Below are 27,978 nucleotides of genomic sequence, written 5' to 3' on the forward strand. Positions count from 1 at the left end.
AGTCTTAACCACACACTTGGTGATAGATTTGAGCACAGGTGCATGGGATAATGTGTATTAATAAGAAAGCCTAGAGAATGTGCAATATTCGCATTTAAATTGTTAAAATAGTTCTGGCATGGATAATATGTCTGACCCCCACACCCACCCCAGTCCCGGGGGGCCACTTCCTGGAACTACTGGCTTTTATTTACAATTTTCTCCGCTATTACACATGAGAGAAAATATATATGGTGGTATTACACTGTTTATTCAACAAGATTATCCTCTTGCAGGCAGATGGAAACGTAGTGTCTTCCCTCTTAAATAGACAAACGGTATGAATCCACATTCCTCATGCACTGCCATCCACATGCCAACTAGGATCGACCTCCCTTTGAACCACAACACGTGTCCCTTCGTTCAAGATCCTTTATTTCAATTTAACAATATTTACAGGGATTTGGTTGCGCTACGTAACCGTTGGGTTGATTCAACAACAACACTTCAAAAGAGTTTAGTAGAAGTCTAAAACTCCTTTGTCACTATTGTCAGCGCAGTAGCGACGTCGTGTAAAGTCACGCGTGATTGGTCAGATCAAATGTAAGGTCGCCTGTGATTGGCTGACCGCGTCCTGTTGCCCAAAGGTGGACTCCCAGGGAGTTGGGAGCGCTCGAAGCAAGAGGAGGAAAAAAAGGCAACCACCAAACTACACCATGCGCCTCCCCTGTGTGGGACGCCTTTTATACTCCAAATAATTGACATTATGTCAACGTCGACCCATACCGGTACCCGTTTGCTATGGTTTTATTCGGATTCCACGCTTTTATTGACTCCCGTCGGCACAGATCGCTTGGAACGCCGTTCCGCAACTCTTCAGGTAACTTTGTTTCAACTGCAGCGTTAGCACAACGGCTATCTAGCTCGCAGTCTATTCGCTACTTTTTATACATTTCAATTCCTTTTTAAAAACTCACCGAGTCAAATAAAACCTAACGAGATTTCATTGGAGTGCGTTTGCGATCAATCGAGTGCGTTAACAAGTGAAGTAAACGATGGTTTTTCAAAGTAGTCGCCGTGAGAACAACTCGAATCGCTCAGTGTGTCGAACTGGAACAATAAACTAAGCCATTATTAAATCACAAAACCAGATGCAACTATTGTGGCTATGCAGCCTTTAATTTTATGATCGTGATCGCAAAAAAAGGTTCATATTAATCTCGGTTCTGATGCTTAGCCTTTTTAAAGACAGGTTTCTCACTTGTTGCTTATGTATGATGCGACGATCCGCTTCATCGGACCTATGACAAGCCCTTATTGTTAGTCCATGTGTTTATTATTTAGTCACTTTACAAACAAACTAAAGTCCAAAATGTAAATAATGACTCCAGCCAACAGTAGAAGCAATTGATGCGCATGGGCTCGGGATATGGCATTTTTTTCCCAGCACTAAATCACTTATTTTGAAGTACCACAAAGCGTAATGTGTTGTAATGCAGGCAGTAGTGCCATCACATCACTGTTTACTTAATGTAAAAAAAGCATGTAATAGTAACATGTTAATTCACTTTGTGGTCCTTATCATGCACACATATTAATATATTTTTTGTCCTTTCACTTCCAGATGGATTAGCTAATCCAGAAAGGATAACATTGTAAATTGGAAGGCGAGGAATATATTCTTCCATCCTACCAAAAGGTACCTTTGTCCATGTGGGTGTTCACCGGTTAGGGGATTTCAATTGGATTTGAACGATGGCGTCACGTTGGGCACATTCCTGTGACGAAGATCTCGAGCGACAACAAGCAAGATCGTCGTTCTGTGAGGTAGGTAACAATCGTTTAACAACTTTCAGGTCGTGAGCAGTACGGTTTTTGTTTTTTGAGGGGGGCAGCTGATTCAGGGTTTCTAGAGTCATCCCTCTGTTTAGTCCCATGTGGGGGGTGGAGTTACGAGGGGGGGACTCGACACTTTGGCCCAGCTGTTTGTGCTTGTAACAAATCCTGTTCGATTTCTGTTATCCACTTATTCCACCATTCCTGTTTGAAGTTAAATCTCTCCTGTATGTGTGTACTTTTTATGGACTCTGGTCATGTGCTTGGGGATGTAGAACAAAGGCTGAAACTGTGTTGTGTCATCAAACCAAATTTTATGTAAAATATTTATTGCAAGCCTTGGTCAGTCAATCGAGGTGTCCACATCCAATTAAGTGACAGAAAATTTGGTTACTTGGCTTTTGTTTAAGTTTTTCCAATAATAGTGCTGGTATTATGCTGTGTAGTAACTATTTATAAAAGTTATTATCAGTTGAATCAGTATGTTGCTATTGGGTATTTGGTTAAATGTTTCCCTCTGATTCAGAAAAACCTTTATTTTTGCGAGTGGGGCAACTAAGAACAGATCTCCATAACACTATCAAACTGGCATCAATTTAAAACAAAGTATATTCAAATTCCTGATTGATTTATCAAAAATTGATTATGTTGTGTAGACTATGAAATACGTAGGTGAGAACCCATTGCCATTTTTGTTCTCTGCCAATTAAAGACCATCAAAAAACATTTTCATAATGGATGTTTTTTGAAAGCTATCTTAGTTTAGAATCTGAAATATGTTCCACTTCAGGAATTTTCAAATGTCCTCCAGAATTGTGTGTGCTAACTGTAAGCTTTCAACTCAGTATAAAAAAGTGTACTTTTCTTGTATTTCCCTCCCAGATGAGGTTTCAGTTGTATTTTTTCTTCTTCTAATTTTCACATGAGTTGCAAACGCTCTAAACGTTTTCATTTGTGAAGTGTCACCTTTTAGCCATGAAGATTGGGATTTGGAAAATACAGTTATTTGTTGCCATTAGCCTCACGTAGCAATGCAAAGACTACAATGTTTAATATAGATGTGCTTTATTATTGTGTATCTCTGAACTTTAGTTCTACAGTGTGTTAATGACTAATAGACATCTGTCAATGGAGCGGGAGTGTCACATCCAATGAATGGGTGGGTTTTTAACACAAACATGTGCCGAGTACACGCAGAGGAAGTGCGATTAAATTGCAGCTGTGGAAATGACTGACCTCTTTAATTTTCCATATGATTAATTGGCTTACTGCATATCGCAAGAGGCTTACTTTCAATCTTACATCTATCTTCCCTCTATTGAAACCGCCCATATGAGTTAAAAGGATGAAGTCATGACAAGCTGACACATGATTGGAGGTGTGGCGTAAGTCCTACTTTAAATTATGCAACATCACCAAAAAATCATCAGTCGGAAAACCCCTGCAGTCTGCATGTAAATAGCATCTTACTGAACACTTGATAAACACTATAAACCTTAAATAACCATTTATAAGGCAAGTGACTATTCATTTTCTGTTCTGGTTATCCTCACAAGGGTCGCAGGGTTGCTGGATCCTATCCCAGACTCCAAAGCGCAGTAGGTCTGATGCACCCCGAATTGGTTGCCAGGCAATCGTAAGCCTCAATGAGACAAACAACCATTCAAACTAACACTCATATCTCAGTAGAATTTAGAGTGTTCAACCAGCCTAGGGTTCATGTTTTTGGGATGGTTCAGGAAACTGAAAAACCCAGGGAAAATCCAAACACGGGAGGACATGAAAATTCCCGTGATTGAACACTTGAGCTCTGAACTGTAAGGCAGATGTGTTTATAGAAAGTAGATTCTGTGTTACCTTACTTCAGTTCATCATTGGCTTTATCTATTAGGTTATCACATCACCTCTTCATTGGTTTGGTATGCTCCCTGTTATGAGAGCACACACACACAGTCAAATTGATTATTGTTTTAGATAACGAAGCATGATCCATATTAATAGCTGCGGGGGGCTTGGACAAACCAACCCACCCGGCTCCCGCCCCTACAGTTTTTGCCTCATTAAAGGTCAGTGTTTATCTCATTTGGACCGGTTGCCTTTCACAGAAGCCTCTGCACAAGCATCGCATGGCTGTGTGATGGCAAACGGAAGGGAAAATTAAGCCACAATTGGATAGAAGAAGTCTGTTATTTCCTGTTGCCTTATGGTAGTGTCTGTGTTGTCTCAGGGGGCGGGGCGACACCATATGGGATTTGTAATCAACTGTACCAAGTGCTTTTTTAGTTCAACAAAAACACCTGTTAATACATAGCTATAACAAGATAGCAATTTGTCTTCAATTAAAAAAATGATTTCCTTGAACATAGCAAGTGGATAATATCAGACTAATGGTCATCTTTTGCAAAAAAAAATATTTAATTTTTTTGATTCATGTGTATTTTGTAGATGATTTAACCTTCCATGACCCCTAAGCCATTTTTCAAAATGGAAAACAACCCGCAGATTGCAACCGCCTGTCAAATTACTCACAACATAAACAATATATATATATATTTTGGAACATAATTAATATATTATAATATTTATTGATATTTTCCACAGTTTCTGTATATGGCTATGTTTTCAGTGTCAGGACTTATTAGAAATTGATGAGATAATATCCAAACTGCAGGATTTAGGCCTTTTTTTATATAATATCAGTTTCACAACAGTTGATGCTGTATCAAAGCTCAGTACAAATTAATACATTCTCATTTCCCTTAGATCCGATTTATTTCACTCCTTATTGCCGACACTTTCCTTCTACAACTTCTGCATCTCCTTTGGGATGATGACCTCATGCCTCATCCTCAGCTCCCCTTATGTAGTTATACTGTAGTTCTTATCTATGAGTACATTTCTAACACTATTGATTGGTTTTAAACTCTTCCAATGCAAGCCATGCTCTGGAAAATAAATTCCGAGGGTGTACACAAATTACAGCATTTTTCTGATGTCTAAAATCCCACAACATTAAAAAAAATACGCACAGCAGTTATTTTAACACTAGCACTCTAAAAGTCTACTGACACCTCAAACTTCTGACTAGAACTTCTCTTCTACAAAACATCAACAACGATGAAAAATTAGTTCTGTTAGTAAAAGGTCTATTTACGTACTCATGGTCAAAAGTGTAGCTTTGTTTGAAACAACAACCACTCATCAGAGGAATACAGATATATATCTTGGCCAAGTGACAAAGAATTGGGCTATTAAAATGTTTCGTAAGCTCACACCACAAGAAAACCATGTATCAATAATTTTCACCCATTTGAATAATGTTTTCAATGTTGTAGTCAGGTATTAATAGCTTGCTGACAGGAATTTTACAACTAGAGATGTGGCAAGCACATTGTCAGTCATGTGTACTCTCTGACTGAGTATAGTTAAAGCTAATTAAACCGTCCTCCTGCATTACAAAACTGTTTTGAATGGCCTTCCATTGGCCCCAATGTCATTAGCTGAGACTTTTCACAGCAAAGTGTTAACTTTGGATGAAGCATGGTGTAGAATCTAGCAGCCCACAGCAGGTTCCCTCACTTTTTACTCCTGTATACTTTTGTTTTTCAGAGCGACATCATACAGTTAGTTTGCAAACACTAGAGGTCTCTGGTATTCAAGTTCCTTTTTAGGTATGCGTAAAATTACTCTGTGTTTTATGGATACTCCTGATTCTAGACCACATGGTTTTACGGTGCAAAAGTGATTACACTCTGTTTGACTATGTTCAGACTGCAGGCCCAATTCAGATTTTTATTGTGCATATATAAATAAGTGTACATGCAGTGTACATGGGACAATAGCAGTTGCTGTATTCCAAATTTGACCCATGTTACATTCATGTGTGGATATGAATTTGACACCTATCCGATTCGAGCGGCGTATGGGTGCTCCTGTTGCTCTGATCCAAACTATACGTCAACAGCCACTGGTCTTGTCCGGCAAAAAGTTGCAGTCAATTAGGTAGCAGCAGCATTGGGAAATTATGTAGTCAGGCAAAAAATTATCTTGACTTTGCCAAAATGTGTCTGGAATAAACGTACACCTGGTGGCCATATTCACTTCTTGAAGAAAACAAAACCACATGACTTCCTGTTTTGTGCGTGTGCGTATGGCTTCAGGAACGCATTACATTAGAAGTCACTATTTTTTTGGAATGTGACCGGCTACTTAAAGTTTGGAATCCGGAAAAATAGCCGAATTGACTCACGTCATGACGTGTGAATGTACCCTTTATGATATTTGGGTTTTTATGATGTGAAACAAACTAAAAAGTCAAATTCCTCAAATATACTCTTGAAATGTGTTGTTCTCCCTCTAGGTCTTATTGAACTCAAGAGTTAAACTCTAGGTTACGTGACGCAATGCAAGATTTCACACGGGCATTCTTATGATTCAAGTTATGATGGACAGGTCCAGTGATGTGACCCTTTCCCTGTTGATAACATAGTCCTTCTCCAAAATGATGAAACTGAACAAGGGAGAAGTTGGGGTCCAGAGAAGGAGAGAAATGTCTGGTATTCATTGAGCTGGAATGTCACAACAGTATTAACTAGATGCATGGCATGTGAAGAGCACAACAGCCGCCCCACCCGGGTCTGCCATCTCCATCTTAAGATCAGAAGGATAGGCAATGAGCACATGCGCTTCCTGCAAAATCCAACTCCGGGGACTCGTTTGTCGGCATTTCAACTATCCAACTGATCTGTTGTCATCCTGCTAGAAGTGCCTTTCTGGGTACGGATTAAAAAAATGTCATGGCACGAAAGATTCCACAGCTTAAGCAGCACTAATTTTTACCCGTGGCCCTCTGATTTTAAAACAAACCAACTGAACATAGTAAATCTGTACAACCGGTTACGCTAGTTTCAGTTAAGAAAATTGTGTCCGCTGCACCTGTATCGTGTTTCCCAGCCAGGCACAGCACTGTGTTTGAACCACTTATGTACACATAAGTTACACCGGGCACTTACTACAATACCTGCCATTGTGCCAAGGGTGAGCATTTGAACTGTCCTTGGTCAACAATGATGGAAATGATCTTTATTATAGATCATTTAACAACTCCACACTAAAAGTATTTTTAAAAAAACAGCACCACTGTTTTAAACCCACATAAAACTAAATATTATCAATGTTAAAGAAATACAATTTAGCAAACATTACTACACATGAAAGGTACATTTATCATGATTATTTTGACCCAAAAATGTCCGACACTGTTTTTACGCCACCCCTTCTTCATTGACAAACTATTTAAGAATGTACAAACAAAAAGTGATTTCTTAACACTCAATTCATGGGTGAATCTACTCTACCTGTTCTACGGTGTGAAAGCAGAATTAAAATAATGTTTACCGGTGATGAATGCTTTTGTGTTTGTGTACTTCAAATGAGCCGCGTGATGGTGTAGTGGTTCACTCGCCTGACTTCGGTGCGGGCAGCCACGGGCTCGATTTCCGCTGGTATGAATGGCGGTTTGTCTCTCTGTGTGCCCTTTCGCTTGAAGTCAGGCTATCTTGGGATAGGTTCCGGCAACCCTTACGAGGATGCGCGTTATGAAAAATGGATACTTCGAATGAGCCATTTAGTTAAGAACTCAGTTGCCATCTGGTGACACTCACAGCAATGGCTCTGTACTTTTTAAGGTGCCGTGAGCAAACATTTTTTCGTTTTTTTGTTTTTTTTTGTTTTTTTAACTCTTGCACACATTCACTTCTCGCTTGCAACAGCTGTGTCAATGAAAAAAGTCCGCTTCAGACATTGATTCTTGTTCACAGACTTGAGTGCATTTGTGTGATTAATCAATAACACAATAGAAACCTTTATCGTCTGACTGTGAGAAATTTTGACGGGATTCAGTTCCATTATCACTGAGGCAATCTGCTCAGGCAGAGGGCATCAACGCAAGCTCATCAAATTCTTCACACAGCAGGGAAGGTCTACGTTTCTAGGGGGAGGGGAAAACTGGTATGAGATACAATGGATGAGGATTTTTTTTCCTGTGGAAATATGGAGTAGGGATGTGCAGATGTGTTTTCTAAAGCTAGTGGCATGGCATATGATATGGGACTGGACTGTGCAAAGAGGGAGTGTTACTGCACACTTAATACCACTAAGGCGTGAGTTTGTAAATAGTAAGTAGTCAGTAAGTAAACACTCTCCCAAAGGTGGGTGTTTCAACGTTTTTCCCTTAAAAGTTCATGTGCTTCACTCTCCAGCTGTGCAAATGGTTCGTCACTGAACCTTGAGTGTAAACACTAAAGGCTAAGAATCTGACACGTGTTTATGTAGAGTAACTGTAGAGTACCCAAGATAACCTCTTACTAGAATATTAAGGGTCCTCTATTTCTAACAGTCTTAACTTACTATATATGACTTTTCCAGTTACAAATGATGCACATAATATGTAGTCATAGTGTAAAAATACACTTTAAAAATGATATATTTTTACATTTCTACATGTATTTAGCAGATCATGACAGTTCCTCAACTACTACTACCTATTATAGGGTATTCTGACTTGGATATAAAGTCAGTTTTATTCGAACTTAAGCTAAATATAAATAAATCACAAATGAGAAATTATAAATACATTTTTTAAATGGCATAGGAACTCTACTGATCTAAACTATTGAATGTATTAACGTTAAACTAGGGCGTGACCCGCCGTTTGGTCGCCCGGACCCAAACAACGGGCGACCAAACGTCCGGCGACCAAAAGTCCGGCGACAAAACAAGGTAAAACAACACGGTCTACGCATCAATAAAAGCCAACAATGGCCCTGAGCAGTTTCACTGAGCGGACGTGTGAGTGTATAAGAGTTTGTATGTACATGAGTTGCCCCCTTAGGAAGGGACGTCAGTCAGGGTCTTAACAAGTTCTCCAACAAAACACAATAAAAGTACGGGAAATTTGGAGCTTTTCTTTAGCCTAATAATTAATAGGGCATTAAGTATGACTAAATAATAATTCGCAGTTTGTATTTAGGGAATTTGAGCAACAATTTTAAATGGTAATTATCAATACCTTCCGGGCGACCAAACGTCCGGCGACCAAAAGTCCTGGCTACCTGAACAGTTAATACAATTCATCCAGCACATTGTTCTTTTTTACAGAATGATTGTCCTGACTGGAGAGGGTTGGACCCCAGAGAAGAAGAGTCGTTTTCATGGCCGAGACCCAAAATGGTGGTTTTGCGTCGCACTTCTCATGGATTTGGCTTCACCCTGAGACACTTTATTGTGTACCCGCCTGAGTCAACGATGCACTACTTCCTGGTAAATGTCAGGCTATCACTAAATTACAAACTATAAATTAATCTAATTCTATGTTACATCATTTTCTTGTTTGTTTTCAGGGGGAAGATGTTGGGCGCAGAGGTAAGCAAAAAAAATGCAGGTGTCCTCCAGTTGTGTAATAGCAGTGCCTCTATAATTTAATGACCCTTAATCTAGCCACTTGCTGGCTCTTTTTAGCTTTCTTATGTGTAAAGAACAATGTCGCTCCCTGTGTCACTGACCTCTGTGGATTCATGAACGGTTTGCTAAGCACCATCTGCTACTGTCCTGTGGTGGCCCACCTCTTCATATTGTTCCACTTTGTTTCTCTTGCCACTTTTCTCTATCACCATAGAAATCCCATCAGAAAGGGTTGGTCTTACTTTTTTGGCCTGCTCTGTTTTGAGGCCACAACAACAACAATGTGCATGCTGCTTTTGTTGGGTTAAATATGCTCTCATTTTGAATTTTGAGTTTGCTAGGATATTGTTGGACTTTAGAGTACGGCCTTGTAATAACATCCCTGACTTTTTACCACGTAATTTATTTCTTGATTTTAATTGATTGATATATTTTGATGTGATAATAATATGTATTATTCTGTTTTCTGATAATGTTAGTATTTTCTTGGACGAGATTGCAAACCTTAAACGAAATCGTTACACACAAATTCACTTTTTTGAAGTCCAGCACAAAGGTTTACCGTGTGTCTTTTCTGAAGATGAGCCAGTTTTGCCGAGGGAGGGAAAAACACTGAGACGAGAAAAGAATGTTTGTCTCATGGTGATGTAGTTGTTGATGGCATTCATAATTGAGACTGCCCTCTAAAATTGAGCCTTGAAAAAGCCTTCAATTCGCATAATGAATTTGAGTAGTCGTTGGAAACAAGAATAACTAAAGCACAAATAATGTATGTTCACACAATATTCCTATCATATGCAATTCAGGTGCACAAATATTGCACAGGAGCATTAATGATAGTGCTCCACTTGCATGAACCAGGCACAGTTGAGCACCCCATCAATTATCTTATTGTATTAGAGTCTGCAGCCTCGTAGGACAAAGCTCCTCTGTTACAGCCCTGGGTTCAAGTTTGGGTACACTTTAAATCTAATGTTCCCTGGTCTTGTCTCACACAAACAACCAGTGAAGCAACTGGAACTACAAACAAGTGCCGTTAAATCTGTCAAATAAAGTGAAAACTTATATTTTGACACAGCAAAGCTTTCTTTCCATAATTTGTGTCATTTCATGATGTTGGCAATTTGTGCATAATATTTGAGGAAATAAACAGTTGGCCAACTTGTTAATTTAGTGTTTCATTAACAAATGACACAAAGCAAAATGAAGGTAAATTTTGTCTTAATTCTTGCTGAATAAAATATGATCATGTAGAAAATATACACAGCCCTTCTTGATTAAAAAAGACTATGTGCTTAGTTATGGAGTTCCGTATTATGCCATTGGAGGGCGTGTACCTCATTCCACTACACTACATACTACATTACATAATGTTTGACCACACAATAGGCTTGTGATCAAGTAAGAAAGGCTAATTGTAGGCATGCACTTCTCTCTCAGTTATCAACAAATGCAAAATAGCTGCTTTAATTGTTTTCTTAAACATCAGTTTTCAACAAAACACGTCTCAAGTTTCCTCTTCTCATTCTGGCTCCCATTGGCCTCTAGTTAGTCTTCCATGGTGTGCTGACTCACTAGCAGAATGTTAACTATGGGGAACTCTTTGGCAGTGGACAACAGAGTGAAAGAAGAAGTGGGAGTTATGCAGCTGAGCCCACTGTCACTCCACCTACTCCTATTCCCTTACAACACCCCCCCACACACACACATACACCGCCTCTTCTGTGCAGCTGCTAGGAGACAGGGACTGCACGAGCAAACTGGTTTTCCTCATGTCAGTATCCTTTATTTTGCCTTGCTCTCTACTCAAAACTCTTCACATTTTTCTCTATTGAGACGCTCCTCTCCCATCCCATGAAAGATTGTTTTTAAAACATTTCATATATGTAGGAGTGGGCCAAGTACTGGTTTGAGCACCTTTTTGTTCTTATATTGTTTATTTTGATCTGTCAAACTGTTGGGAGTAAACCAACATTTTCTTGTTCTCGCACGCAACCAAATTTTTTACAGATTTTTTGTGTACTGCAAAATGCTCGAGTTCCTGTTTTTTTCTTACAATAATGAAAGTAAAATGTTCACACTTATATTTTCATTTGGTAGGGAGACCACGGAACAAGCTCGAGCCAATGGATACTATTTTCGTAAAACAAGTCAAGGAGGGTGGTCCTGCACATGGAGCTGGCCTCTGTACAGGTTGGACTATTGCTATTATCTCTAACGTGGAACCTTGGTTGACAAACCTTATTCATCATGCAGAGTTTCAATAAATACTTGGGACTACATCCATTGAAACAGCTGATATTTGCTTTTAATGTCCTTTAGGTGATCGTATTGTGAAGGTGAATGGGGAAAGTATCATTGGGAAAGCATATTGCGAGGTTATATCTTTGATCCAAGACAGGTGATACACTATAAACAATTGGTTTAATTATGCTCCTGTTTGACTTTGGTCTCATGTTTAATTTGCTTTTTACTTTCTGTCTGTTCCTCGTAGTGGAGAATTTCTGGAACTTTGTGTAATGCCAAAAGATGAGGACATATTACAACTGGTATGAATTTAATTCTTTTGTGTGTGTGTGTGTGTGTGTTACTGCAAGTACAATTTGTTCTTTTTTTAGAATAGAAATGACCCTCTTGCTTGCATCTTGTCCCAGAGAGCTGCTCCAGTTTTAGTCCATGACAGGAATCCTAAAATGCAGCCATCCCATCCTACAAGGGTTCTCTCTATTGAGGACTCCTAATTAGGACAAATCAGCATTTTTGCATTCTATCTCTTCCTAATTATATATTTTTTAATCATACACTTCCAAACTAATAAACCTACCATAATTTCTCAAGTATATTATATTTGTATGTATTGTACACACCCCCAACAAAAACACTCGCCCAAAAAATATATATAGTAAACATGATAGAAATTGTACGCCTATGCATATCATTGTCTGAATACACCATGCTCTTTGCACATTAGGAGCAAAGTGAAGCTGCACTAAACTCCTAAGTGCAACAATAATTGCAGATGGCAAGGAATCACTTCTGAGTGTTTGACAGCCTCCTTGTATAATGAAATCCAATCACTGTTAACCTAAACCCTCCCCTGTGTGCGTACTCTCTATGGCTGTGTCTATTGACAACACTAAGGAACAATTTGGAAAAATCTGTTGAGTTAGATTTCATTTATTCATTTTCTGGGTTCTCTGGGTACTCCGGTTTCTTCCCACATCCCAAAAACATGACATGTAGGCTGGTTGAACACTCTAAATTGCCCCTAGATATGAGTGTGAATGGTTGACCATCTCCTTGTGTCTTGCAATTGCCTGGCCATCAATTCAGGGTGTCCCCGCCTGGTGTCTATAATTAGCTGGGATGGGCTCCAGCACCCTTGCGACCCTTGTGAGGATAAGCGGTTCAGAAAATGAATGAATAAATATTATCCTGTAGTGTATCGTACTACCAAATACAAAATGCCCCGAATATGTAGTGGTGAAAGGCCACCTTTGTATTCGTATGTCCAATATTTTTCTGAAGATATGGAATCAAAACTATATTATGATGATCACAGCTGTCATTATCCCATTCCTGTATACTACTCCAGCTCTACCTGGTCCAAGCCCCTTCCTGTAGTCTTCCTTTGTTTCCATAGTCTCCCGAGTGTCTAATGCCTTTGTTGTCATGTTGCCGAAAGCACTACTGAACATCAGTTGGCCTCCAGCCATATGGAACTTTGGAAAGGCAGAAAGACTGGTCGAATTTGTCCGTTAAATGTTGAGGATATGCACACATACTAGCAAGATGACATTTCACTGTGGTAGGCAGCACACAGACTGCTTGGAAACAGCCAATAGTTGCTTAGCAAACAGCGAAACTCAGGGAGAAGAAAAGAGAGGGAATTACATGTCAGGGAAGATGAGGAAATGCCTAAAAAGAATGGAGGGTAAGCAGAATCGATAGGATGAAATCAGCTGACTGCCTTGTGTTTTTAACAGGTTGATGCTGGAGGGGGGAGTGCAAGAGAGGGAAAGAAAGATTGGGAGGGGGAGCTCTACCATCAGAGCGGAATGTATAATCAGCAGCTGCTGCTTCTGTCATGTGAGCAGCAGAAGAGGGAGGGAGTGGGAGACGTAGACTCGAGGCACCTCATTCAGTTTGTGCAATGTGACTGAGTATGGAATACAACCGTGGAAGCTTATCGGCAACATGAGAGGCAAGCTTGCGGTCCTGCCGCCTCGCCCAGGACTGACTGTCACAGGCAGGTCGTAACGTGGCAACGCTCTACTTCACGTACGCTTCCTCTCCCTCCCTCTGTATTACTGTGGCTTGAGCATATTTTTAGCGTTTCAAATTCAGACAATCTGTTTAGCTGTTTGATGTTCTCGTCTTTTAATCCGATCATTTCCCAACAGCATGTTTGTCCCATTCTTCTGGTATCCTCCTCTTTTCTGTCTCCATTTCTTAACGCTCTTGTCTGTTCAAACGGCAGCCTTTTTTTCCGGATGCAACTAGTCTGGTAAGCAAACTGCTCTCTAGTTCGCCATTTGATATGAACATGCAGTGCATATATTTTGCACGTCATGGACTGCATGTCATCGTAATGGTTACAGGCTGTAGTTTACATTACTGCTGTTGCTTGACTACTGGGTAGTCATTCAGATATACTGTAGAAATGGCTGATTCATGGCGTTACCTGTTAGATTAAGACCTCCTGCTGACATCCCTGTCTTCATTCTACTTGTCATATATCATTACTGTCATAAAGATCAGTGACCTCCGAACTCTTTTGCATGTTTATGCTTCACGAAGGGTGGGGGGTGGAGCCAAACACATTGATTGTTGCCCACACATTATGTAATATTTTTTTTAATTTTTTACAACCGCTGGATTAAAGTCCATATGGGCCAACACTTAGACAGCGCTTTGCTTCTTGCAAAACAATACAGTATGTTAGGAATTTAACAGAGTCCACCAAGACATTTTGTAAAAAGTGAAAAGCTCTCTACATGTAGTAATCAAATAATTCCTTAATCATACACACACTGCACTATACAAATCATTACTGTCCAGTGCCCATGTTCATATAGGCCCTGGAGTGTAATCAGGCTAAATATAGTTCTCACAATGAGGGAGGGGAACCTCCGGTCTCTGTAAAGCATCTGTCAGTCTGACCTGGGTAAATTGACACATACGTTATTAATTATTATTCCCATCCACAGATTTGATTATCTTGAAAATACATTCACACATTTGAATCAAGCAAGTGACCAAGATAAATTCCTCTCCAGTACATTGTTGCCCCCGAGCTCTATAAATCCACTATCTTTGACATGCATGGGATGTATATTACCGTCAACGGAGAAAAGGATAATGAGTAAAAAATGTAGCATTAATTTAAAATGAGTCAATAAGAACCACTGCTGACACTCCCAGTGCCTCCACTCACTCACATTACAAAATGTCCCACCCACACATACACACCCGCTTTTAGTTATGTTCCACTCGACTTCTTTTAGGATCAACTGGCTTACTGTTGACTATTACACACACCTCCTTGTCTATTTTAACACAAGTTTATTTCTCTGTTTCCAGGCCTACTCACAGGATGCGTACCTCCGTGGCCACAGCAGCTACACTGGAAATGCCTGTCACATTCCTGAGCCGCCCCCTGCATGCTACCCCAGAGTAGACTGTAAGCCTACGGGCATGGCCCAGGTGACAGACTCGGTGGGTTTGGGCATTAGGGGCTCAATAGCAGCCCCAGACCATGGGTACCGCAAGGAGATCACCGTGCCCCCATCCCTTCCTGCTAAATCATTTCCAAAAAGTCAAATGGCGGTATGTGTGCGCAACGACAGCGTGAGGACAATGGTGATTCCACCTGAGCACATGGGCCGTGGTATGGGTCCAGCACATAGAATAGATTACATGGACCCTGCATTAATGAAGATGAGGCCTGCATCATTAGCCCAGTATCCCCACCCTCGAAAGACAGACGTCTACTCCAGCGGACCAGGACCAACTTCTTATCGAGGCCCGATGCATTACTACCCAGCCGCTCAACCAAATATTGATTGGCGAACCTACCAAACCTATAGGGAATACATTGATAACAAAGGAATACATTCTCATGGTAGTCGTACTATCCAGGAGAGACTTGATAGCCTGCGATCTTCCAATCAAAATAGTTTTGAAACTCCACATCATATTCCCCAGATGGGCTGGGGCCCAAAGGGGATACGTCGGAGGAGTACATCCCATGAACGTTCTTACCACGGACCACCCCCTCACTTCCAAATTGCCCCACGTAGTGCCTCTCAGGACCGCATGACCAGTTCCGAGAGAATCAGCCACGCTAGGAACTGGCCACCGAGGAGTGTGTCTCAAGATGGCCTCATCCACAAAGCACGGTCACACTCAATAGACTATGTTGACCCCACAGAGATTGCACAGCCTGTCGAAAGGAGAGGTTATCAAAGGGCTGAACCTGGTACGAGGCCAAGCAGGCAGTCCATGCCGAGACAGGCCATGCTTTCCAGGCCTTCTTTTGGATACAACAGTGGCAAGAGAGGGCCAAACAATCCGATGTACACAAAAGGACCGGATTCTCTCCAGACCCACTCTTCATCTATTCTCCCTGAAAGACAGATCAATTTTACAACGAAAACAAGTGGTGACCAAAAAGCTCCAGTCAAAGCTAACCATCCGGGCCACATGAACCATCAAACCCACTACAGGGTGAGAGCTGAAAGTGCAAAACCAGTGGAGGTCAAGAGAGACATTGCCTCCGTGGGGAAAAGATCTTCTTCTTGCTCTTTCCAAAAACAGATGTCTGAGCGTCATGGCATCCTCAAGCCATCCCATGAAGAGTCTCAAAGCCAGAAAACTGAATGTAGCCTCTCCGAGTCCGGAGTTGTCATGAGACCTAAACCACCCTCTGGGAAGCATCCCAGCCCTCTCCGCCACCCTTCCTACATCCTGGCTGTGAATGATGACGATGGGCCAGACTCAACCGCATATGTAGCGACTTGTTGGCTCCCCAACGATGCACGTAGGGAGATGCATATTCGTCGCCTCGGAGAACGTCACACCTCCTCCTCCAGCAATCTAGATGAGTCGTTGGATTCTATTCCATTCATTGGTAAGAGGAAACTATATAGGTTTCTTGATCTTTGTTGCCATGGAAACTGCAGTAGTAACATGAATCAGACCACCAACGGTTTTGCAGAATACTAAACTTTACGTCTTTAATTGCTCATTTCACATATATGCAGTTTGGTTTGTGACATTTACATGCTGAAAAGATGCTCAAAAACATTATCTTTCAAGAATGTTAGCATTATTTAGTAGTGATGGCCTTAATGGAGTGTTAGTAAGCAGGGTCTTGCTGGGAAATTCAATTTTCATGGCATCTGTATAGGAGGCTGTTTAGTGAAATATTTTTATTTTTCAGAGACAATACACTTGTTTATTTGGTTTTCTTGCAAGAAGTCGCAAACAAGATGGCAGGCAGTGACGAGTGATAAACAGTTAGCGGGCAAAATCTCCAATATACAAACACTACTTATGTATTAGGACCAGAGATCGTTGAGAAAGAAGCTCAAAATATATATAGGCGACAAACTTGAAGTATAGTTTTAAGCCCATAATTTGACGGGTGGCCTAACAGAAAGCCTTTGAACCATCACCAATTAAAAAATAGGCCTTCAAATGTCCACAGGCCTACTCTTATTTTTTGGGAAGGAAACTTGCGCAAATTCCTTTTGTAAAGCACAGAGCTGTGACGGTGCTGAAAGTAGATTAGTAGCTACATATGGCATACATACCACTTTGGCAAATTAAGAGTTTCATGCACTTTAGCGTCTTAGCATAAACACATGCATCCATGATGCATCACATGATATGTAAACAAATAGTTGTTGTCCTGTTGCTTTCCAAAGTGTGTAAGGCAGTTGTTTTTCAAGTCTGTTATGAGGGATCGATCTGTTTGCCCTGGACCGAGATTTTAAAGTTGGCTACAGTACACAATAGTTTTATATTTCCCCCAAAGGTTTTGCATTACTTTAATTCAGCAAACATGTTTTCCTGTGCATTTGCAATTGAGATTGACTAGCAATCCTTCTGAAAACCTTGCTGTCCTCCATGTATTGTTAGTTTGTGGAGTTGGCATGACAGTCCAGGTGCACACAAAGCAAACTGTGACGGTGCTAAAACGCTAGGACTACCATTCTGGGAATAGTGCCATGGCCCAGGAGAACAGTGTCTTGATTGAGCTAGCTGAAGAGCCGCCCTCAATGGTCTTTGTGAATGGCCCCAGTCACATTGATCAGCTTTTGTACCCATCACCCACGTTTTTTGTAGCACGGTTATACATTTCATATCTATTTTTTAGAAACGGTTGCAATCGCTAATATTTGTGTACTACTAAACTGGATTCAGATTGAGAAGATCCCATTAACATAATACAATACCTATGAAATACTAACTGTTAAAAGTTGTAATTGCTGGGTCAGTAAGACAGGCTGTCAAGAAAGACCAATATTAACTTGTCCCCATAAACCTTTTTCCAGATGGTGATGTTGGTTTTAGTTTGCCCTGCTTAAAAGTTTGGTACAAGCTTGATCTGGGACGGTGTTTTTAAATTTAGCTCCAAATGTATCTGTAGGGAAAAGCTTTATAATTTGAAAGGATGTTTTTTTTTCGACCTGTAGATCAAGAGGTGGTTAAATATATACTTGCACATATGTACTAATCTCTTCATCAAGTTGTGTTCAGGTGTCAGTTGGTTTCTAAGTGTCATAATTCATTTATTCATCTTCCATACAGTTTATCCTCACAAGGGTCGCTGGGTGTGCTGGAACCTATCCCAGCCAACCAGCGAGGGACACCCAGAATTGGTTGCCAGCCAATTGTAGGGCAAAATGAAAAAGATATCCAACCACGCTCACAATCCCACCGCCACAGAGTGGAAATCAAACCCACACTACCCGCATCAAAGTCAGGCGGGAGAACTTTACTGCACTATCGGTGGCCCAAGTGTTATAATGTCTTAATTAAATTACACATTATTTGAAGTTGATGATGACATTTTTCTGTACAGTGAGGAGTAAAAGGTTACCTTTTGAATTGTTTTATTGTCTATTGTAATTTTATTTTGACCTATTTTGGGTAAATCTCAATTTCCTAAGTGTTGAGTGCTATTCATATACTAAATGCAGTGTATTTGAAGTTAACTGTGGAAATGTAATTTAAAATAGATACTTGAACTTGTGCTGCTTTAGTCTATGATACACATTTTAAACTTTAACAAAAATTGTTGTCGTTTTTTTTAATGTTCCTTTTTTAACAATCTCTTCTGTTTTTCTATTTTAATAGATGAGCCTGTAAGCCCCAGTGTTGACAGAGATGCTGCTCCCATTCCACCCTCTGCAGTCATATCTGTGCCACCCTCAATAGCTACAGGTCCTTCCAGTCCAGATTCACCATGTCCTCCCATTCGCCGACAGCTGTCACATGACCAAGGTAAAAGGCTTTAGGCATATTAAATCATGATCAAAACAATATAGTCTTCACGTTGTTAACTTTGTGAGCAACACTGACAGTCTCACAACTTCGAAAGTCACTGAATTTGATATGTTCTGCTTTAGAATCCCTCAGAAGTGCTCTGCTAGAGTCGGAATCTGCCAGCCAAACTGAGCGGTCCAAATCCTACGATGAAGGTCTGGACAATTACCAAGAGGAGGGGAGAGGGTATGTTCAAACTCATATTCAGTGACTGCTCATATCATTTATTGTTTGCATAACGTTTTTATTATGCACTCTCTTTTTGTGCCCAGACGACCTTCTAGTCGGCACATGCCAAGTCTCAGAGGCCTCAGAAAGGTGAGCTTCATGACATATAGTAAGGGGCGTGGTACATTTGGGGTCATCGTGCTTTACAAACTGCATCTTTTTCATATGCCTGTCGTTGTGAAAGGCTTTGGATGGCCATAAATCCTCCGGGGATTCGGGATCTCGGAGAGATTCCTCTGCTGATGTTTTTGCTGATTCTTCTAAGGAAGGGTTGCTCAACTTTAGGCAATTTTGTACAGACAAAAATAAGGTAATCCTGACCGGTCATGCTTTTGGTTGAAGGAAAAAAATAGCTGGATTGACATTAGATACACCATGTCTCTTCTCTGTAGCGTGTCAGTGGGGGGATGAAGTCATGGAAGCAGATGTATGCAGTTCTTCAAGGTCATACACTGACCCTCTTCAGGGACAGGAAAGATGCACTCCCACACGTCAACACGCCGCCTGACGAAGAACCGCTACGAATCAGCATTAAAGCCTGCCTGATTGACATCTCCTATAGCGACACTCGCCGCAAGAATGTACTCCGTCTGACCACCTCCGATTGCGAGTACTTGTTCCAGGCTGAAGGGAGGGAAGACATGTTGACCTGGATTAAAGTCATTCAGGAAAACAGTAATCCAGATGAAGAGGTGAGTTTGCGCTTTAAGTGTGGGGAAAAAAACACACTTGATTCAATGCTAGTCAAAATGCACTTCTGTTATTACAGTAGAACTCAAAATTGTCGTTTACCTTTTTTTTCAGAATGCTACAGTTACAAGTGAGGATTTGATCAGTCGCAAGATCAAAGAATACACCTCGATGAGGTCGGAAGGCTAACAATTATTGCTACTTAACCACATATCAAAAATGATTCATAAATTCTTACGTATGCTTTATTTATCAGTGCGCCCAGCAGTAGATCTGAACCATCGCCCAAAACCTCCCGTCAGTCTTTGAGCATCAAACAAGCCTTTTTAGGAGGAAAGACTGACAGCAAAAGTCACAGTCCTCATTCACCTAAATCAGATGAGCGGAGGGCATTGCGAGGTACTTGAGAAGCTGCCATTAAACATGGTGTCACATCATTTGCCGGAGCTCATCATAACTAATAACCATACTTACTATTTAGATGAGGCCAGTCCACCAAGGGACAGAGGGGCATGGAAAATTGGCATCCCAGGGATTATTAGGAAGCCCTTCGAAAAGAAGACACCGGCTGGGGTCACGTTCGGCGTGCGGCTGGATGACTGTCCTCCCGCACAGATTTGCAGGGTGAGTCAGTGCTTCACACCTGCAGAAAAGTCAGACTAACTGAGTGATTAATCAATTTAAGCGATCTTTCATTGCCAGGCCCAATTAACTCTTTAAATGCCAATGATGATGATAGTTGTCCAATCATAGGGCTCTTTTCATGCTTCTAATATGAATTTAACCAGTTTAAATTGATTGGATGTGTTACGCTGTCAATGGCATCTACCGTATTTTATACTGTTACATACCTGTCAACATCTGCCGATAACTGCCCTTATAAATGATTATTGATTCCCCTTACAAACCCCCAAAAAACCTTACAAACACCGTACGACTCGTACGGTGTTTGTAAGGTTTTTTTGGGGTTTGTAAGGGGAATCAATAATCATTTATAAGGGCAGTTATCGGCAGAGGTTGACAGGTATGCTGTTAGTCTCAGTTATTTCATGAAGTTATTCACACACTCATATCATTTAACATGTCATTTTTACATTGAACCACAGGAGGGTGCTCTAAGAGGCCTTGTTTTGATTTTTATCTTGACTTGACAAGATACGTGATGTGTTTTACTAGTTTGTTCCCCTGATCGTGGAAGTGTGTTGTACTGTGGTGGAGGACAGAGGCCTGGATTACACCGGGATCTACAGAGTTCCTGGAAACAATGCTGCCATCTCTAACATGCAAGAGGAGCTCAACACGAAAGGCATTGCTGACATAGACATCCAAGAGGATGTAAGTGAATGCAGTGTTACTTCAGGCTTTTGCTTTCAGTCTGGCTAATGCACTTCAAACCATCTCACTTTTTCTGCAGAAATGGAGAGATCTCAATGTCATCAGCAGCTTACTCAAGTCTTTTTTCCGGAAATTACCAGAACCCTTGTTTACAAACGGTGAGAGTTCAAGTGATAAACATTGCACAAAAAGCAATTGTGTTGGAATATTTTCTGGAAAAACTGCATATCATCTCATTCTTTTCTTAATGCTCTCAACAGAGAAGTATGCTGACTTTATTGAAGCGAACAGAATAGAAGACTCTGTCGAGAGACTTAAAGAGCTAAAGAAGCTGGTAAGGAATCTTGGCACCACTCGGCACAGCACTTTTTTTGAAACATATAATTGTTCTGGGAAGCACTTTGAAGACTAACTCTCCTTTTGCCTTCAGATCTACGAACTGCCCGATTACCACTACGAAACTCTAAAATTTCTCTGTGCGCACCTCAAGAAGGTTTCTGACAACTGTGAGAAAAACAAGGTGCAACTTGTAATATTCCTGTCATCACATTTGTATCAGCCTTCCCTTCAGGGTAAAAGCTCAGTCTCAACTTTGTCTGTTTAGATGGAACCTCGAAACCTGGCAATTGTGTTTGGGCCAACACTGGTCCGAACGTCTGAGGACAACATGACAAATATGGTCAATCACATGCCAGACCAGTGCAAGATAGTTGAGAACCTAATCCAACAATATGACTGGTTCTTCACTAAAGACTGCGATGAAGATCCTGTCGTATGTATATTAGAATTTATTTTTATTTATTTATTTTTTAACGTCTAAATTTGGTACCAGTAGGGTTGGTATTTAAAAATATAATCTCAGATTCTCAGAGGTTGTTTTTCACGATTTTTTTTTCCTCCCCCTATTTTATTTTATTTTTTTAAAGAAGACCATAAGGACAAATTACATAGAAAACACAAAACATCTTTAAACTTTCAATGAGCACTCATTCAACTCTTTGGCTGAGTTCATTGACCTCTCCAAGTGAAAATGGATTGGAATGCATTATAATTTTAATCAACCACAGTTAAAAAAAACAACTTTGAATTTATTCTTAAAATTGGTTTATCACTTAGACTTAGGTGGTGGCTTTATATTTTCTTTCTTCTTGCAGACCACAGCCGAGCAGGAAAGCACAGTACAGTCTCAGCCTGTGCCCAACATCGACCACCTGCTCTCCAACATCGGAAAGACTGCAGCTTCGCCCGGCGAAGTCTCAGGTAAAGCGAGAGAAATTGTGCTCTCAAACAATATATCACGTTCAAATATTTGTCCATGTCAACTAAGTTTGATTCCATTGCTATTTTAATGAACGGCACATATATTTATAGATGTATTAATTCTTAACTTTATGCCTGTGAGTTTTAACATGCTCAGAGCAAAGGCAGTTTTTATTTGTGGTTTGACCGTTTAAGAAATGTAAAGCTATTTGTGACATTTCTTTTTTATTTATTTATTTTCCCCATGAAATCTGTTTTCGTTTCATTGTTATATAGTTCAAAATTTCCAAGTTGTTTTTGTTCTTTTCTTTGCTTTTTACTTTCTTTCTTGTCACCCAAGCCATTTTTTCTTCTCCCTGTGCTTTACCTGTGTCCAGACGACTACTTTTCTTTCAGTTCTTTTTTTTCCCTTACCTCCTCGTCTCACATAGCTGGCATGTTCTCTCACAGAACTAAAATCAAATTTAACAAACTAATGGAAGTTTTTTTTTAACCCTCTTGTGTGCAGTGTGTTGTTTCTCTCCCCTATCTATCCCTTGTCCAGCACTCACACATGACCCAATCTTGACACAGGCCAACTGGGCGGCGTCTATCACTCGATGATGTCACTGATGGACTCTGTTTTGTCAGTGGTGGACAACTGGGACTGTAGGAAGAAGGACGAGTGTTGTGCCCAGTGTAGCTGCCTAGTCTGCAGAAGCCCGCAGCTCTTTTAAATTGAGGGCGAAAAAGGAGGAAAAGAGATTTAAAAAAAAAACAAAAGAAAGAAAGAGAAGTCGATGTTTGTCATTTTCCTTGTGGTGTGCACGTCTCACATTTAAAGCAATACCCTGCATTAAGGGCATACAGAACCATGTCGCCGTGCGTTCTCTCAAAAGCCCTTTTGCTGTCTCTTGTTGTTTCTAAAGCTGATCGCAAGGACAAGTAGCATGGTACGGTCAACGTCAGGTTCTCTCCGATCATGTAGCGTAATCTGTCATGATGTCTGGGGGTGCGGGGCCATAGCGCTGGGACTGAGCTGGATACTTCCAGGCACACATGCAATCGCGAACAAACCATCACAAATTCACACCAGTGTTTTTGAGGATGGGATAAGGTCATTTTTATTTCATTATGTTAATTCTGTCACCCGTCTCAGTCTTATTTCATCTTGGTACTTGGTACAATAGGCAAGTCTCCCCACAATACACAAATATACCGTGGATTTCACCCCAAGAACATTTCCAAAGGCCATTTTGTGGAACTCTGGACAGGAACTTGAGTCACGTTACGAGCAGATACGGATAGCTACACTTGGTTGTGGTATATAGAGTTCCCTTTTCACCTTTGTTCTTGCTCCCTCTGTAAGCTAATGAGATCCCTGCAGGATGTGGGACGCTCGCACAGGTGTGAGCTTGTGATATTGTGGAAACCTTTTTTTTTTTTATCGAAATGTGCAATTCTGCACATTTTGATCTGCTCCAAGTGATGATAGTGCTGCTATTTCTGGTGTCTATATTCTATATAGATATAGATTTACTTGCGATATTTAAACTTATTTTTTGGGTTAGTAACTATTTGAGGGAATTTAAGAAAGTGTACTTGGCGCCCACTATGGGGATCTCACATTTTGGGTCATTCAGGCCTCATTATTAACATTTTTATACAAGTGTGGCCTACATCACTCTAGGTCTCAATTATATTATTTTTAGATCGTCCAGAGAGAAGTCTTGAAAACTCGCTTTGTTCTTGTTCTTGGAGAGAGGTGAAGGGAAATTGCTACTTTGTTATTTGTGCGCAGATTATACTGAAATTCGGTAGGTTGGGATATTCCAAGAATGTAAGCACATCTATCCTTGTAGCCCGATTTATTTATTTTTTTATTGCAGACTTTAAATTGCCACTCCATTGTTCGAGGATGGACTTATTCTTGCCTCTAGGTTAGCCAGTATTTTTTTTGTATTTGTGTACAGTAATATAATGCTTGCAGAAAAATAACATCACAATACTATAGAATAGTATTGTTGGAAAAAGAAATTGTCCTAGAGAATTGTTGTGGCAGGCTTTATCTAGATGCCCTTTGATATCTAAATTACTTCCAGCGGAATTCAGAGCTTATCTCCTCGTTGTGGATTTCAGAGGTATATTATCTTATCAATTTAAAAAGGCCTTGTTTTGTTTGTTGTATGTAAATACCATGGTGCATGATATAGGAAGAGTCCAAGTAGTGTAGTTTCTACACAGATCTAATGTGAAGACTTGCCAGAAAACATACACTCACTGATTTGTTCAGCTCAGGACCCTCAAGTGTTTTAAGTCAGTGCGAGCGCATCACGCCGTCCTCTTTATGACGCCTTTTGAGTTGGGGGAATGAATACCTACAGCCGGTTAGTGACGACACGTGATGCTCCGTGACTGACGTTTTGTGTCCGTGATGTGCCGTCGTTGCTTCCATCGTCACCCGAGCATGAACCGCTTGTGACCGTCTTTGTTTGAACGGCCTGGGCTTTCACGTCCCCAATTTCTCTCTCGCTCTCTTTGTCTCATGCGTCATCTCAGGCTTGGTTTCCTGCTGCCTCCTCTTTCTCGTCTCCACAAACCGCTTACTTAGTGAGGTTGTGGTTACTCGTCCTTGTCAACTGTCATCTCGCTTCATCCAGCTGCTCTCCGTAAAGCTTATGTCTGTCAAAGATGATGTTAGCAAGCCATCAACCTGCTCCTTTTTCTCCTCCTCCTCTTGAAATGATTGAGTTGCTTTCACAAGGCCACCGTCGGCCCACTTCTAATGATTCTCTTCTTGTCGATACAGATTCAGCATGTAGTGACTCCTCCAAATCAAAGGTGACGTTCTCTTTTTGTTTTCCTCCCGGCAAGTTGTTTGCTCCTGCCCAGGTTCAGTCACGTAACGCTGGACTTTGTTGTCTTTTTTTGCAGGGCCTTTGGGCATCCGGGAAGGATCAGTGTAGCAAAGAGATGCTACGCTCCTCCTTTTTCGTCAGCCGCAAGCGCAAGAAGCCCAAAGACAAAGCGCAGCCCAGCAGTTCAGATGATGACCTGGACGGCTTTCACAGGAGGGGGATCCTGGGAGAGAGGCCAACGCCACCGCAACAGCAGGCTCTCTGGTCTTCGGAGAGTCGCACTGAGGAGGAAGAGGACGGCACCAGCGAAAAAGAACGGCCGAGGAGCAGCTCGGAGGAACGGCTCGAGAAAAGCGACGGGACCGAGGAGCCGGCGGAACTCACGCCGGCCTCTCACTCGCCAAGCTTCAACTGCACCGCGGGGGCGGCACCTCAATCCTCGTTGTCGGACCCCCCCTCCACCTGTGACGACACGGTGTCCGACCTGGGTACAATGAACAGCACGAGCTCTCGGGCCTCCGTGCCGAGAGCCAGGCGCTGGAGGACGGCGGCGCCGGGACAAGACGGCGGCGCCAGCGGGCCGGGAGCAGAAGTGTGCTCCATCACCTCAGACTATTCCACCACGTCGTCCATGACCTTCATGACGGGCGGCGAGGTCAACACGCTGAGTCCCGAAGTCTGCTCCGTGACGGAGAGCAGGGGCGGGGACGACGACGCCGACGACGAGCGCAGCGAACTCTTCAGCGAGGGTCGCCCCGTGGAGACGGACAGCGAGAGCGACATTTCCGTCTTCGCCGTGGCCAGGGACGGGACGGCGGCCGAGCGTCGAGAGCCACACGGGGCTCCCCGACCTTTGGCCTCGCACAGGCTCATCGACTGCGATACGTTGTCTAGAAAAAAAGCCGCCCGCCAGAAGACGGACAGCGAGTCTTCGCTGGACGCCTCACGCGGCGACAAAGATTCCAACCGACTGTCACAGCTTTCGGTCAAAGGTCGTTCCACCGGCAGCTTAAGCTCGTCGTCCCGCGGCGAGCTGGATAAAGCGGAGCCAACGTGGAAGCTGAAGATCACGGACCGGCTGAAAGTGCGTCTGCGCGTGTCGGTGGACGACATGTTTGGAGTGGGAAGCCAGCGGAGCGGCGAGGGTCGCAGTAAGAAGAAGAACATCCGACGCAGACACACCATGGGCGGCCAGCGGGACTTTGCCGAGCTGTCGGTACTGGGCGACTGGCCGCAGCACGCCCTCTCTTCCGGCTCCCGCTCCGAGCTGTCGGCCGTGGACCGCCTGCGACCCAAATGCAGCTCCCAGGATTTCTCCATCGGCGACTGGATCGCACGCGAACGCCACCGCACCAGCAATCCCGAGGTGAGCCTGGACCCGAGCGAGCAGCCGGGCGGGCTCTACGTGGGCGGCGACCCTCACGGCTTCAGAGCCTCGTCCTCCTCGGAAGCCGCGCGTCGGAACGCCGAGGCGTCCAACGGTGACACGCCGCAGGCAAAGAGCCTGAGTTTGTCGGCCACGGCGCATCCACACAAGCTGACGAGTTCCCAGGTGGTACACTCGCGCTTCTATCAGTACCTGTGAGTTTGCGTGTGCGTAATAGAGGAGTTTTTTTTTTTTCATTCAAGTCCGAGTGGTGTTGGTGAATGAGACATGTTCCACACATATTGCCATGTGAAGTGCGTGCGAGACAATAGATGTGTTTAAAGGCATGAAAAACATACGGTTCATAATTCTATTTTTTTATTGACGACCGAAGCGGGACCAGACCAGGACTTCCCTTCCACTCTCTTTCCGCAAATACCCGTCACACTTGAGGATGAAACTCCGCCATGGCACATTCATGAAGTTTTAGCCCGATGGATTTAAGGATTAGATTTGAAGAAAGAATGGAAAAAAAGGTATAGATTCGTAGTTTATGCAGATTAGCTATTTTTGTGAAAAGAAGGGTTACAACATATGTGAACTATTAAATGAAGAATGTACAGACGTGCTCACCGTATTTCCGACTAAAAGCTTTAGATGTTTGTGTTTCTGCCAAAATGTTCCTATCTGCTGTGTGTGTACTTGAAATGTATTTTTTGGTACGACATGCGTGATGACTGCCAACCAGCTTTTTGCTGGTTTTCCAAAGGTACATCGCTGAGAAAAAATGGTGGATTTACAGTATGCACATGTTATATAATACACTTCTTTGTGGTCCTAGAGAGCAGTGAACAAAATGGATTGAAACAAACAAACAAAATCAGCAGAAAATGAATTGTCAATTGCAAAAAAATATATACATTTTAAAAAAAACAACAGGAAGTGCCTGACAATGAAATGTTAAGAGTGCCATATTGTCTCGTTATACTGTACTGTGAAAGACTTCTTTTTTATCGTTGACTGTCGTTCTACAGGTTCTTCATTAGAATAATGCCGATCTTCCATTCCTGAGGCATTCCACTCTGGTCTTAACACATTTTTTTACATTGTTTCCACTTTTTGTTTGATTTTTTTTAGCAACTTCAATTATAAATATTTACTGTAAGATAAGTAACTTAATTGTACATATTGAACTTATGTTTTAGCTGCTTCTGTTTTCCATTTTGCTTTGTTGGATTCTGTACATTCATTATGAGAGGATGAAGATGATGCCTGTACGTGTGTATGTGTGGACAGTTTTGGTACGCCAAGGGAGTGAAAAAAATATGTCGACTGTACAAACGCTGCGTTTCTCTTGATTGGGGAGGATTGCATAGACTCCGGAAACACTGGAAATAAATTTTATCAATGGCAATGCCATGTCTGAGTTAT

At 41.8% G+C, this 27,978-nt stretch overlaps 1 protein-coding gene across 7 annotated transcripts; it reads left to right on the top strand.

The window, feature by feature from the left end:
• The first annotated feature begins 639 nt into the window (after positions 1–639).
• arhgap21b (Rho GTPase activating protein 21b) lies at positions 640–27,973 on the top strand. Of its 7 annotated transcripts, XM_077614459.1 has the most exons (24): positions 640–859; positions 1,604–1,806; positions 8,974–9,135; positions 9,216–9,237; positions 11,377–11,469; positions 11,599–11,677; positions 11,771–11,825; positions 14,860–16,408; positions 18,643–18,789; positions 18,915–19,017; positions 19,104–19,149; positions 19,244–19,369; positions 19,452–19,751; positions 19,864–19,925; positions 20,006–20,148; positions 20,231–20,373; positions 20,926–21,084; positions 21,164–21,242; positions 21,345–21,418; positions 21,515–21,604; positions 21,689–21,856; positions 22,239–22,344; positions 25,133–25,164; positions 25,258–27,973. In XM_077614459.1, the coding sequence occupies exons 2-24, from the start codon at positions 1,735–1,737 to the stop codon at positions 26,764–26,766; spliced, it is 5,319 nt and encodes a 1,772-aa protein (XP_077470585.1). In that variant the 5' UTR covers positions 640–859; positions 1,604–1,734; the 3' UTR covers positions 26,767–27,973. The 7 variants fall into 7 exon arrangements, with proteins under 7 accessions (XP_077470585.1, XP_077470580.1, XP_077470579.1 ...); XM_077614454.1 differs by lacking the exons at positions 640–859; positions 1,604–1,806; positions 8,974–9,135; ... (2 more) ...; positions 11,599–11,677; positions 11,771–11,825 and adding exons at positions 13,310–13,557; positions 13,680–13,783; XM_077614453.1 differs by lacking the exons at positions 640–859; positions 1,604–1,806; positions 8,974–9,135; ... (2 more) ...; positions 11,599–11,677; positions 11,771–11,825 and adding exons at positions 13,310–13,557; positions 13,757–13,783.
• The last annotated feature ends 5 nt before the right edge of the window (positions 27,974–27,978 follow it).

Source organism: Stigmatopora argus, chromosome 12 (genome assembly GCF_051989625.1).
Source record: "Stigmatopora argus isolate UIUO_Sarg chromosome 12, RoL_Sarg_1.0, whole genome shotgun sequence".
Lineage (NCBI taxonomy): Eukaryota > Metazoa > Chordata > Actinopteri > Syngnathiformes > Syngnathidae > Stigmatopora > Stigmatopora argus.

Bases quoted from the DNA above. Each gene is read 5' to 3' on its own strand.
- arhgap21b (XM_077614459.1), top strand. From the start codon at position 1,735: ATGGCGTCACGTTGGGCACATTCCTGTGACGAAGATCTCGAGCGACAA. The intron at 9,136-9,215 runs GTAAATGTCAGG...GTTTGTTTTCAG, and splicing joins CAACGATGCACTACTTCCTG to GGGGAAGATGTTGGGCGCAG. The intron at 11,678-11,770 runs GTGATACACTAT...TGTTCCTCGTAG, and splicing joins ATATCTTTGATCCAAGACAG to TGGAGAATTTCTGGAACTTT.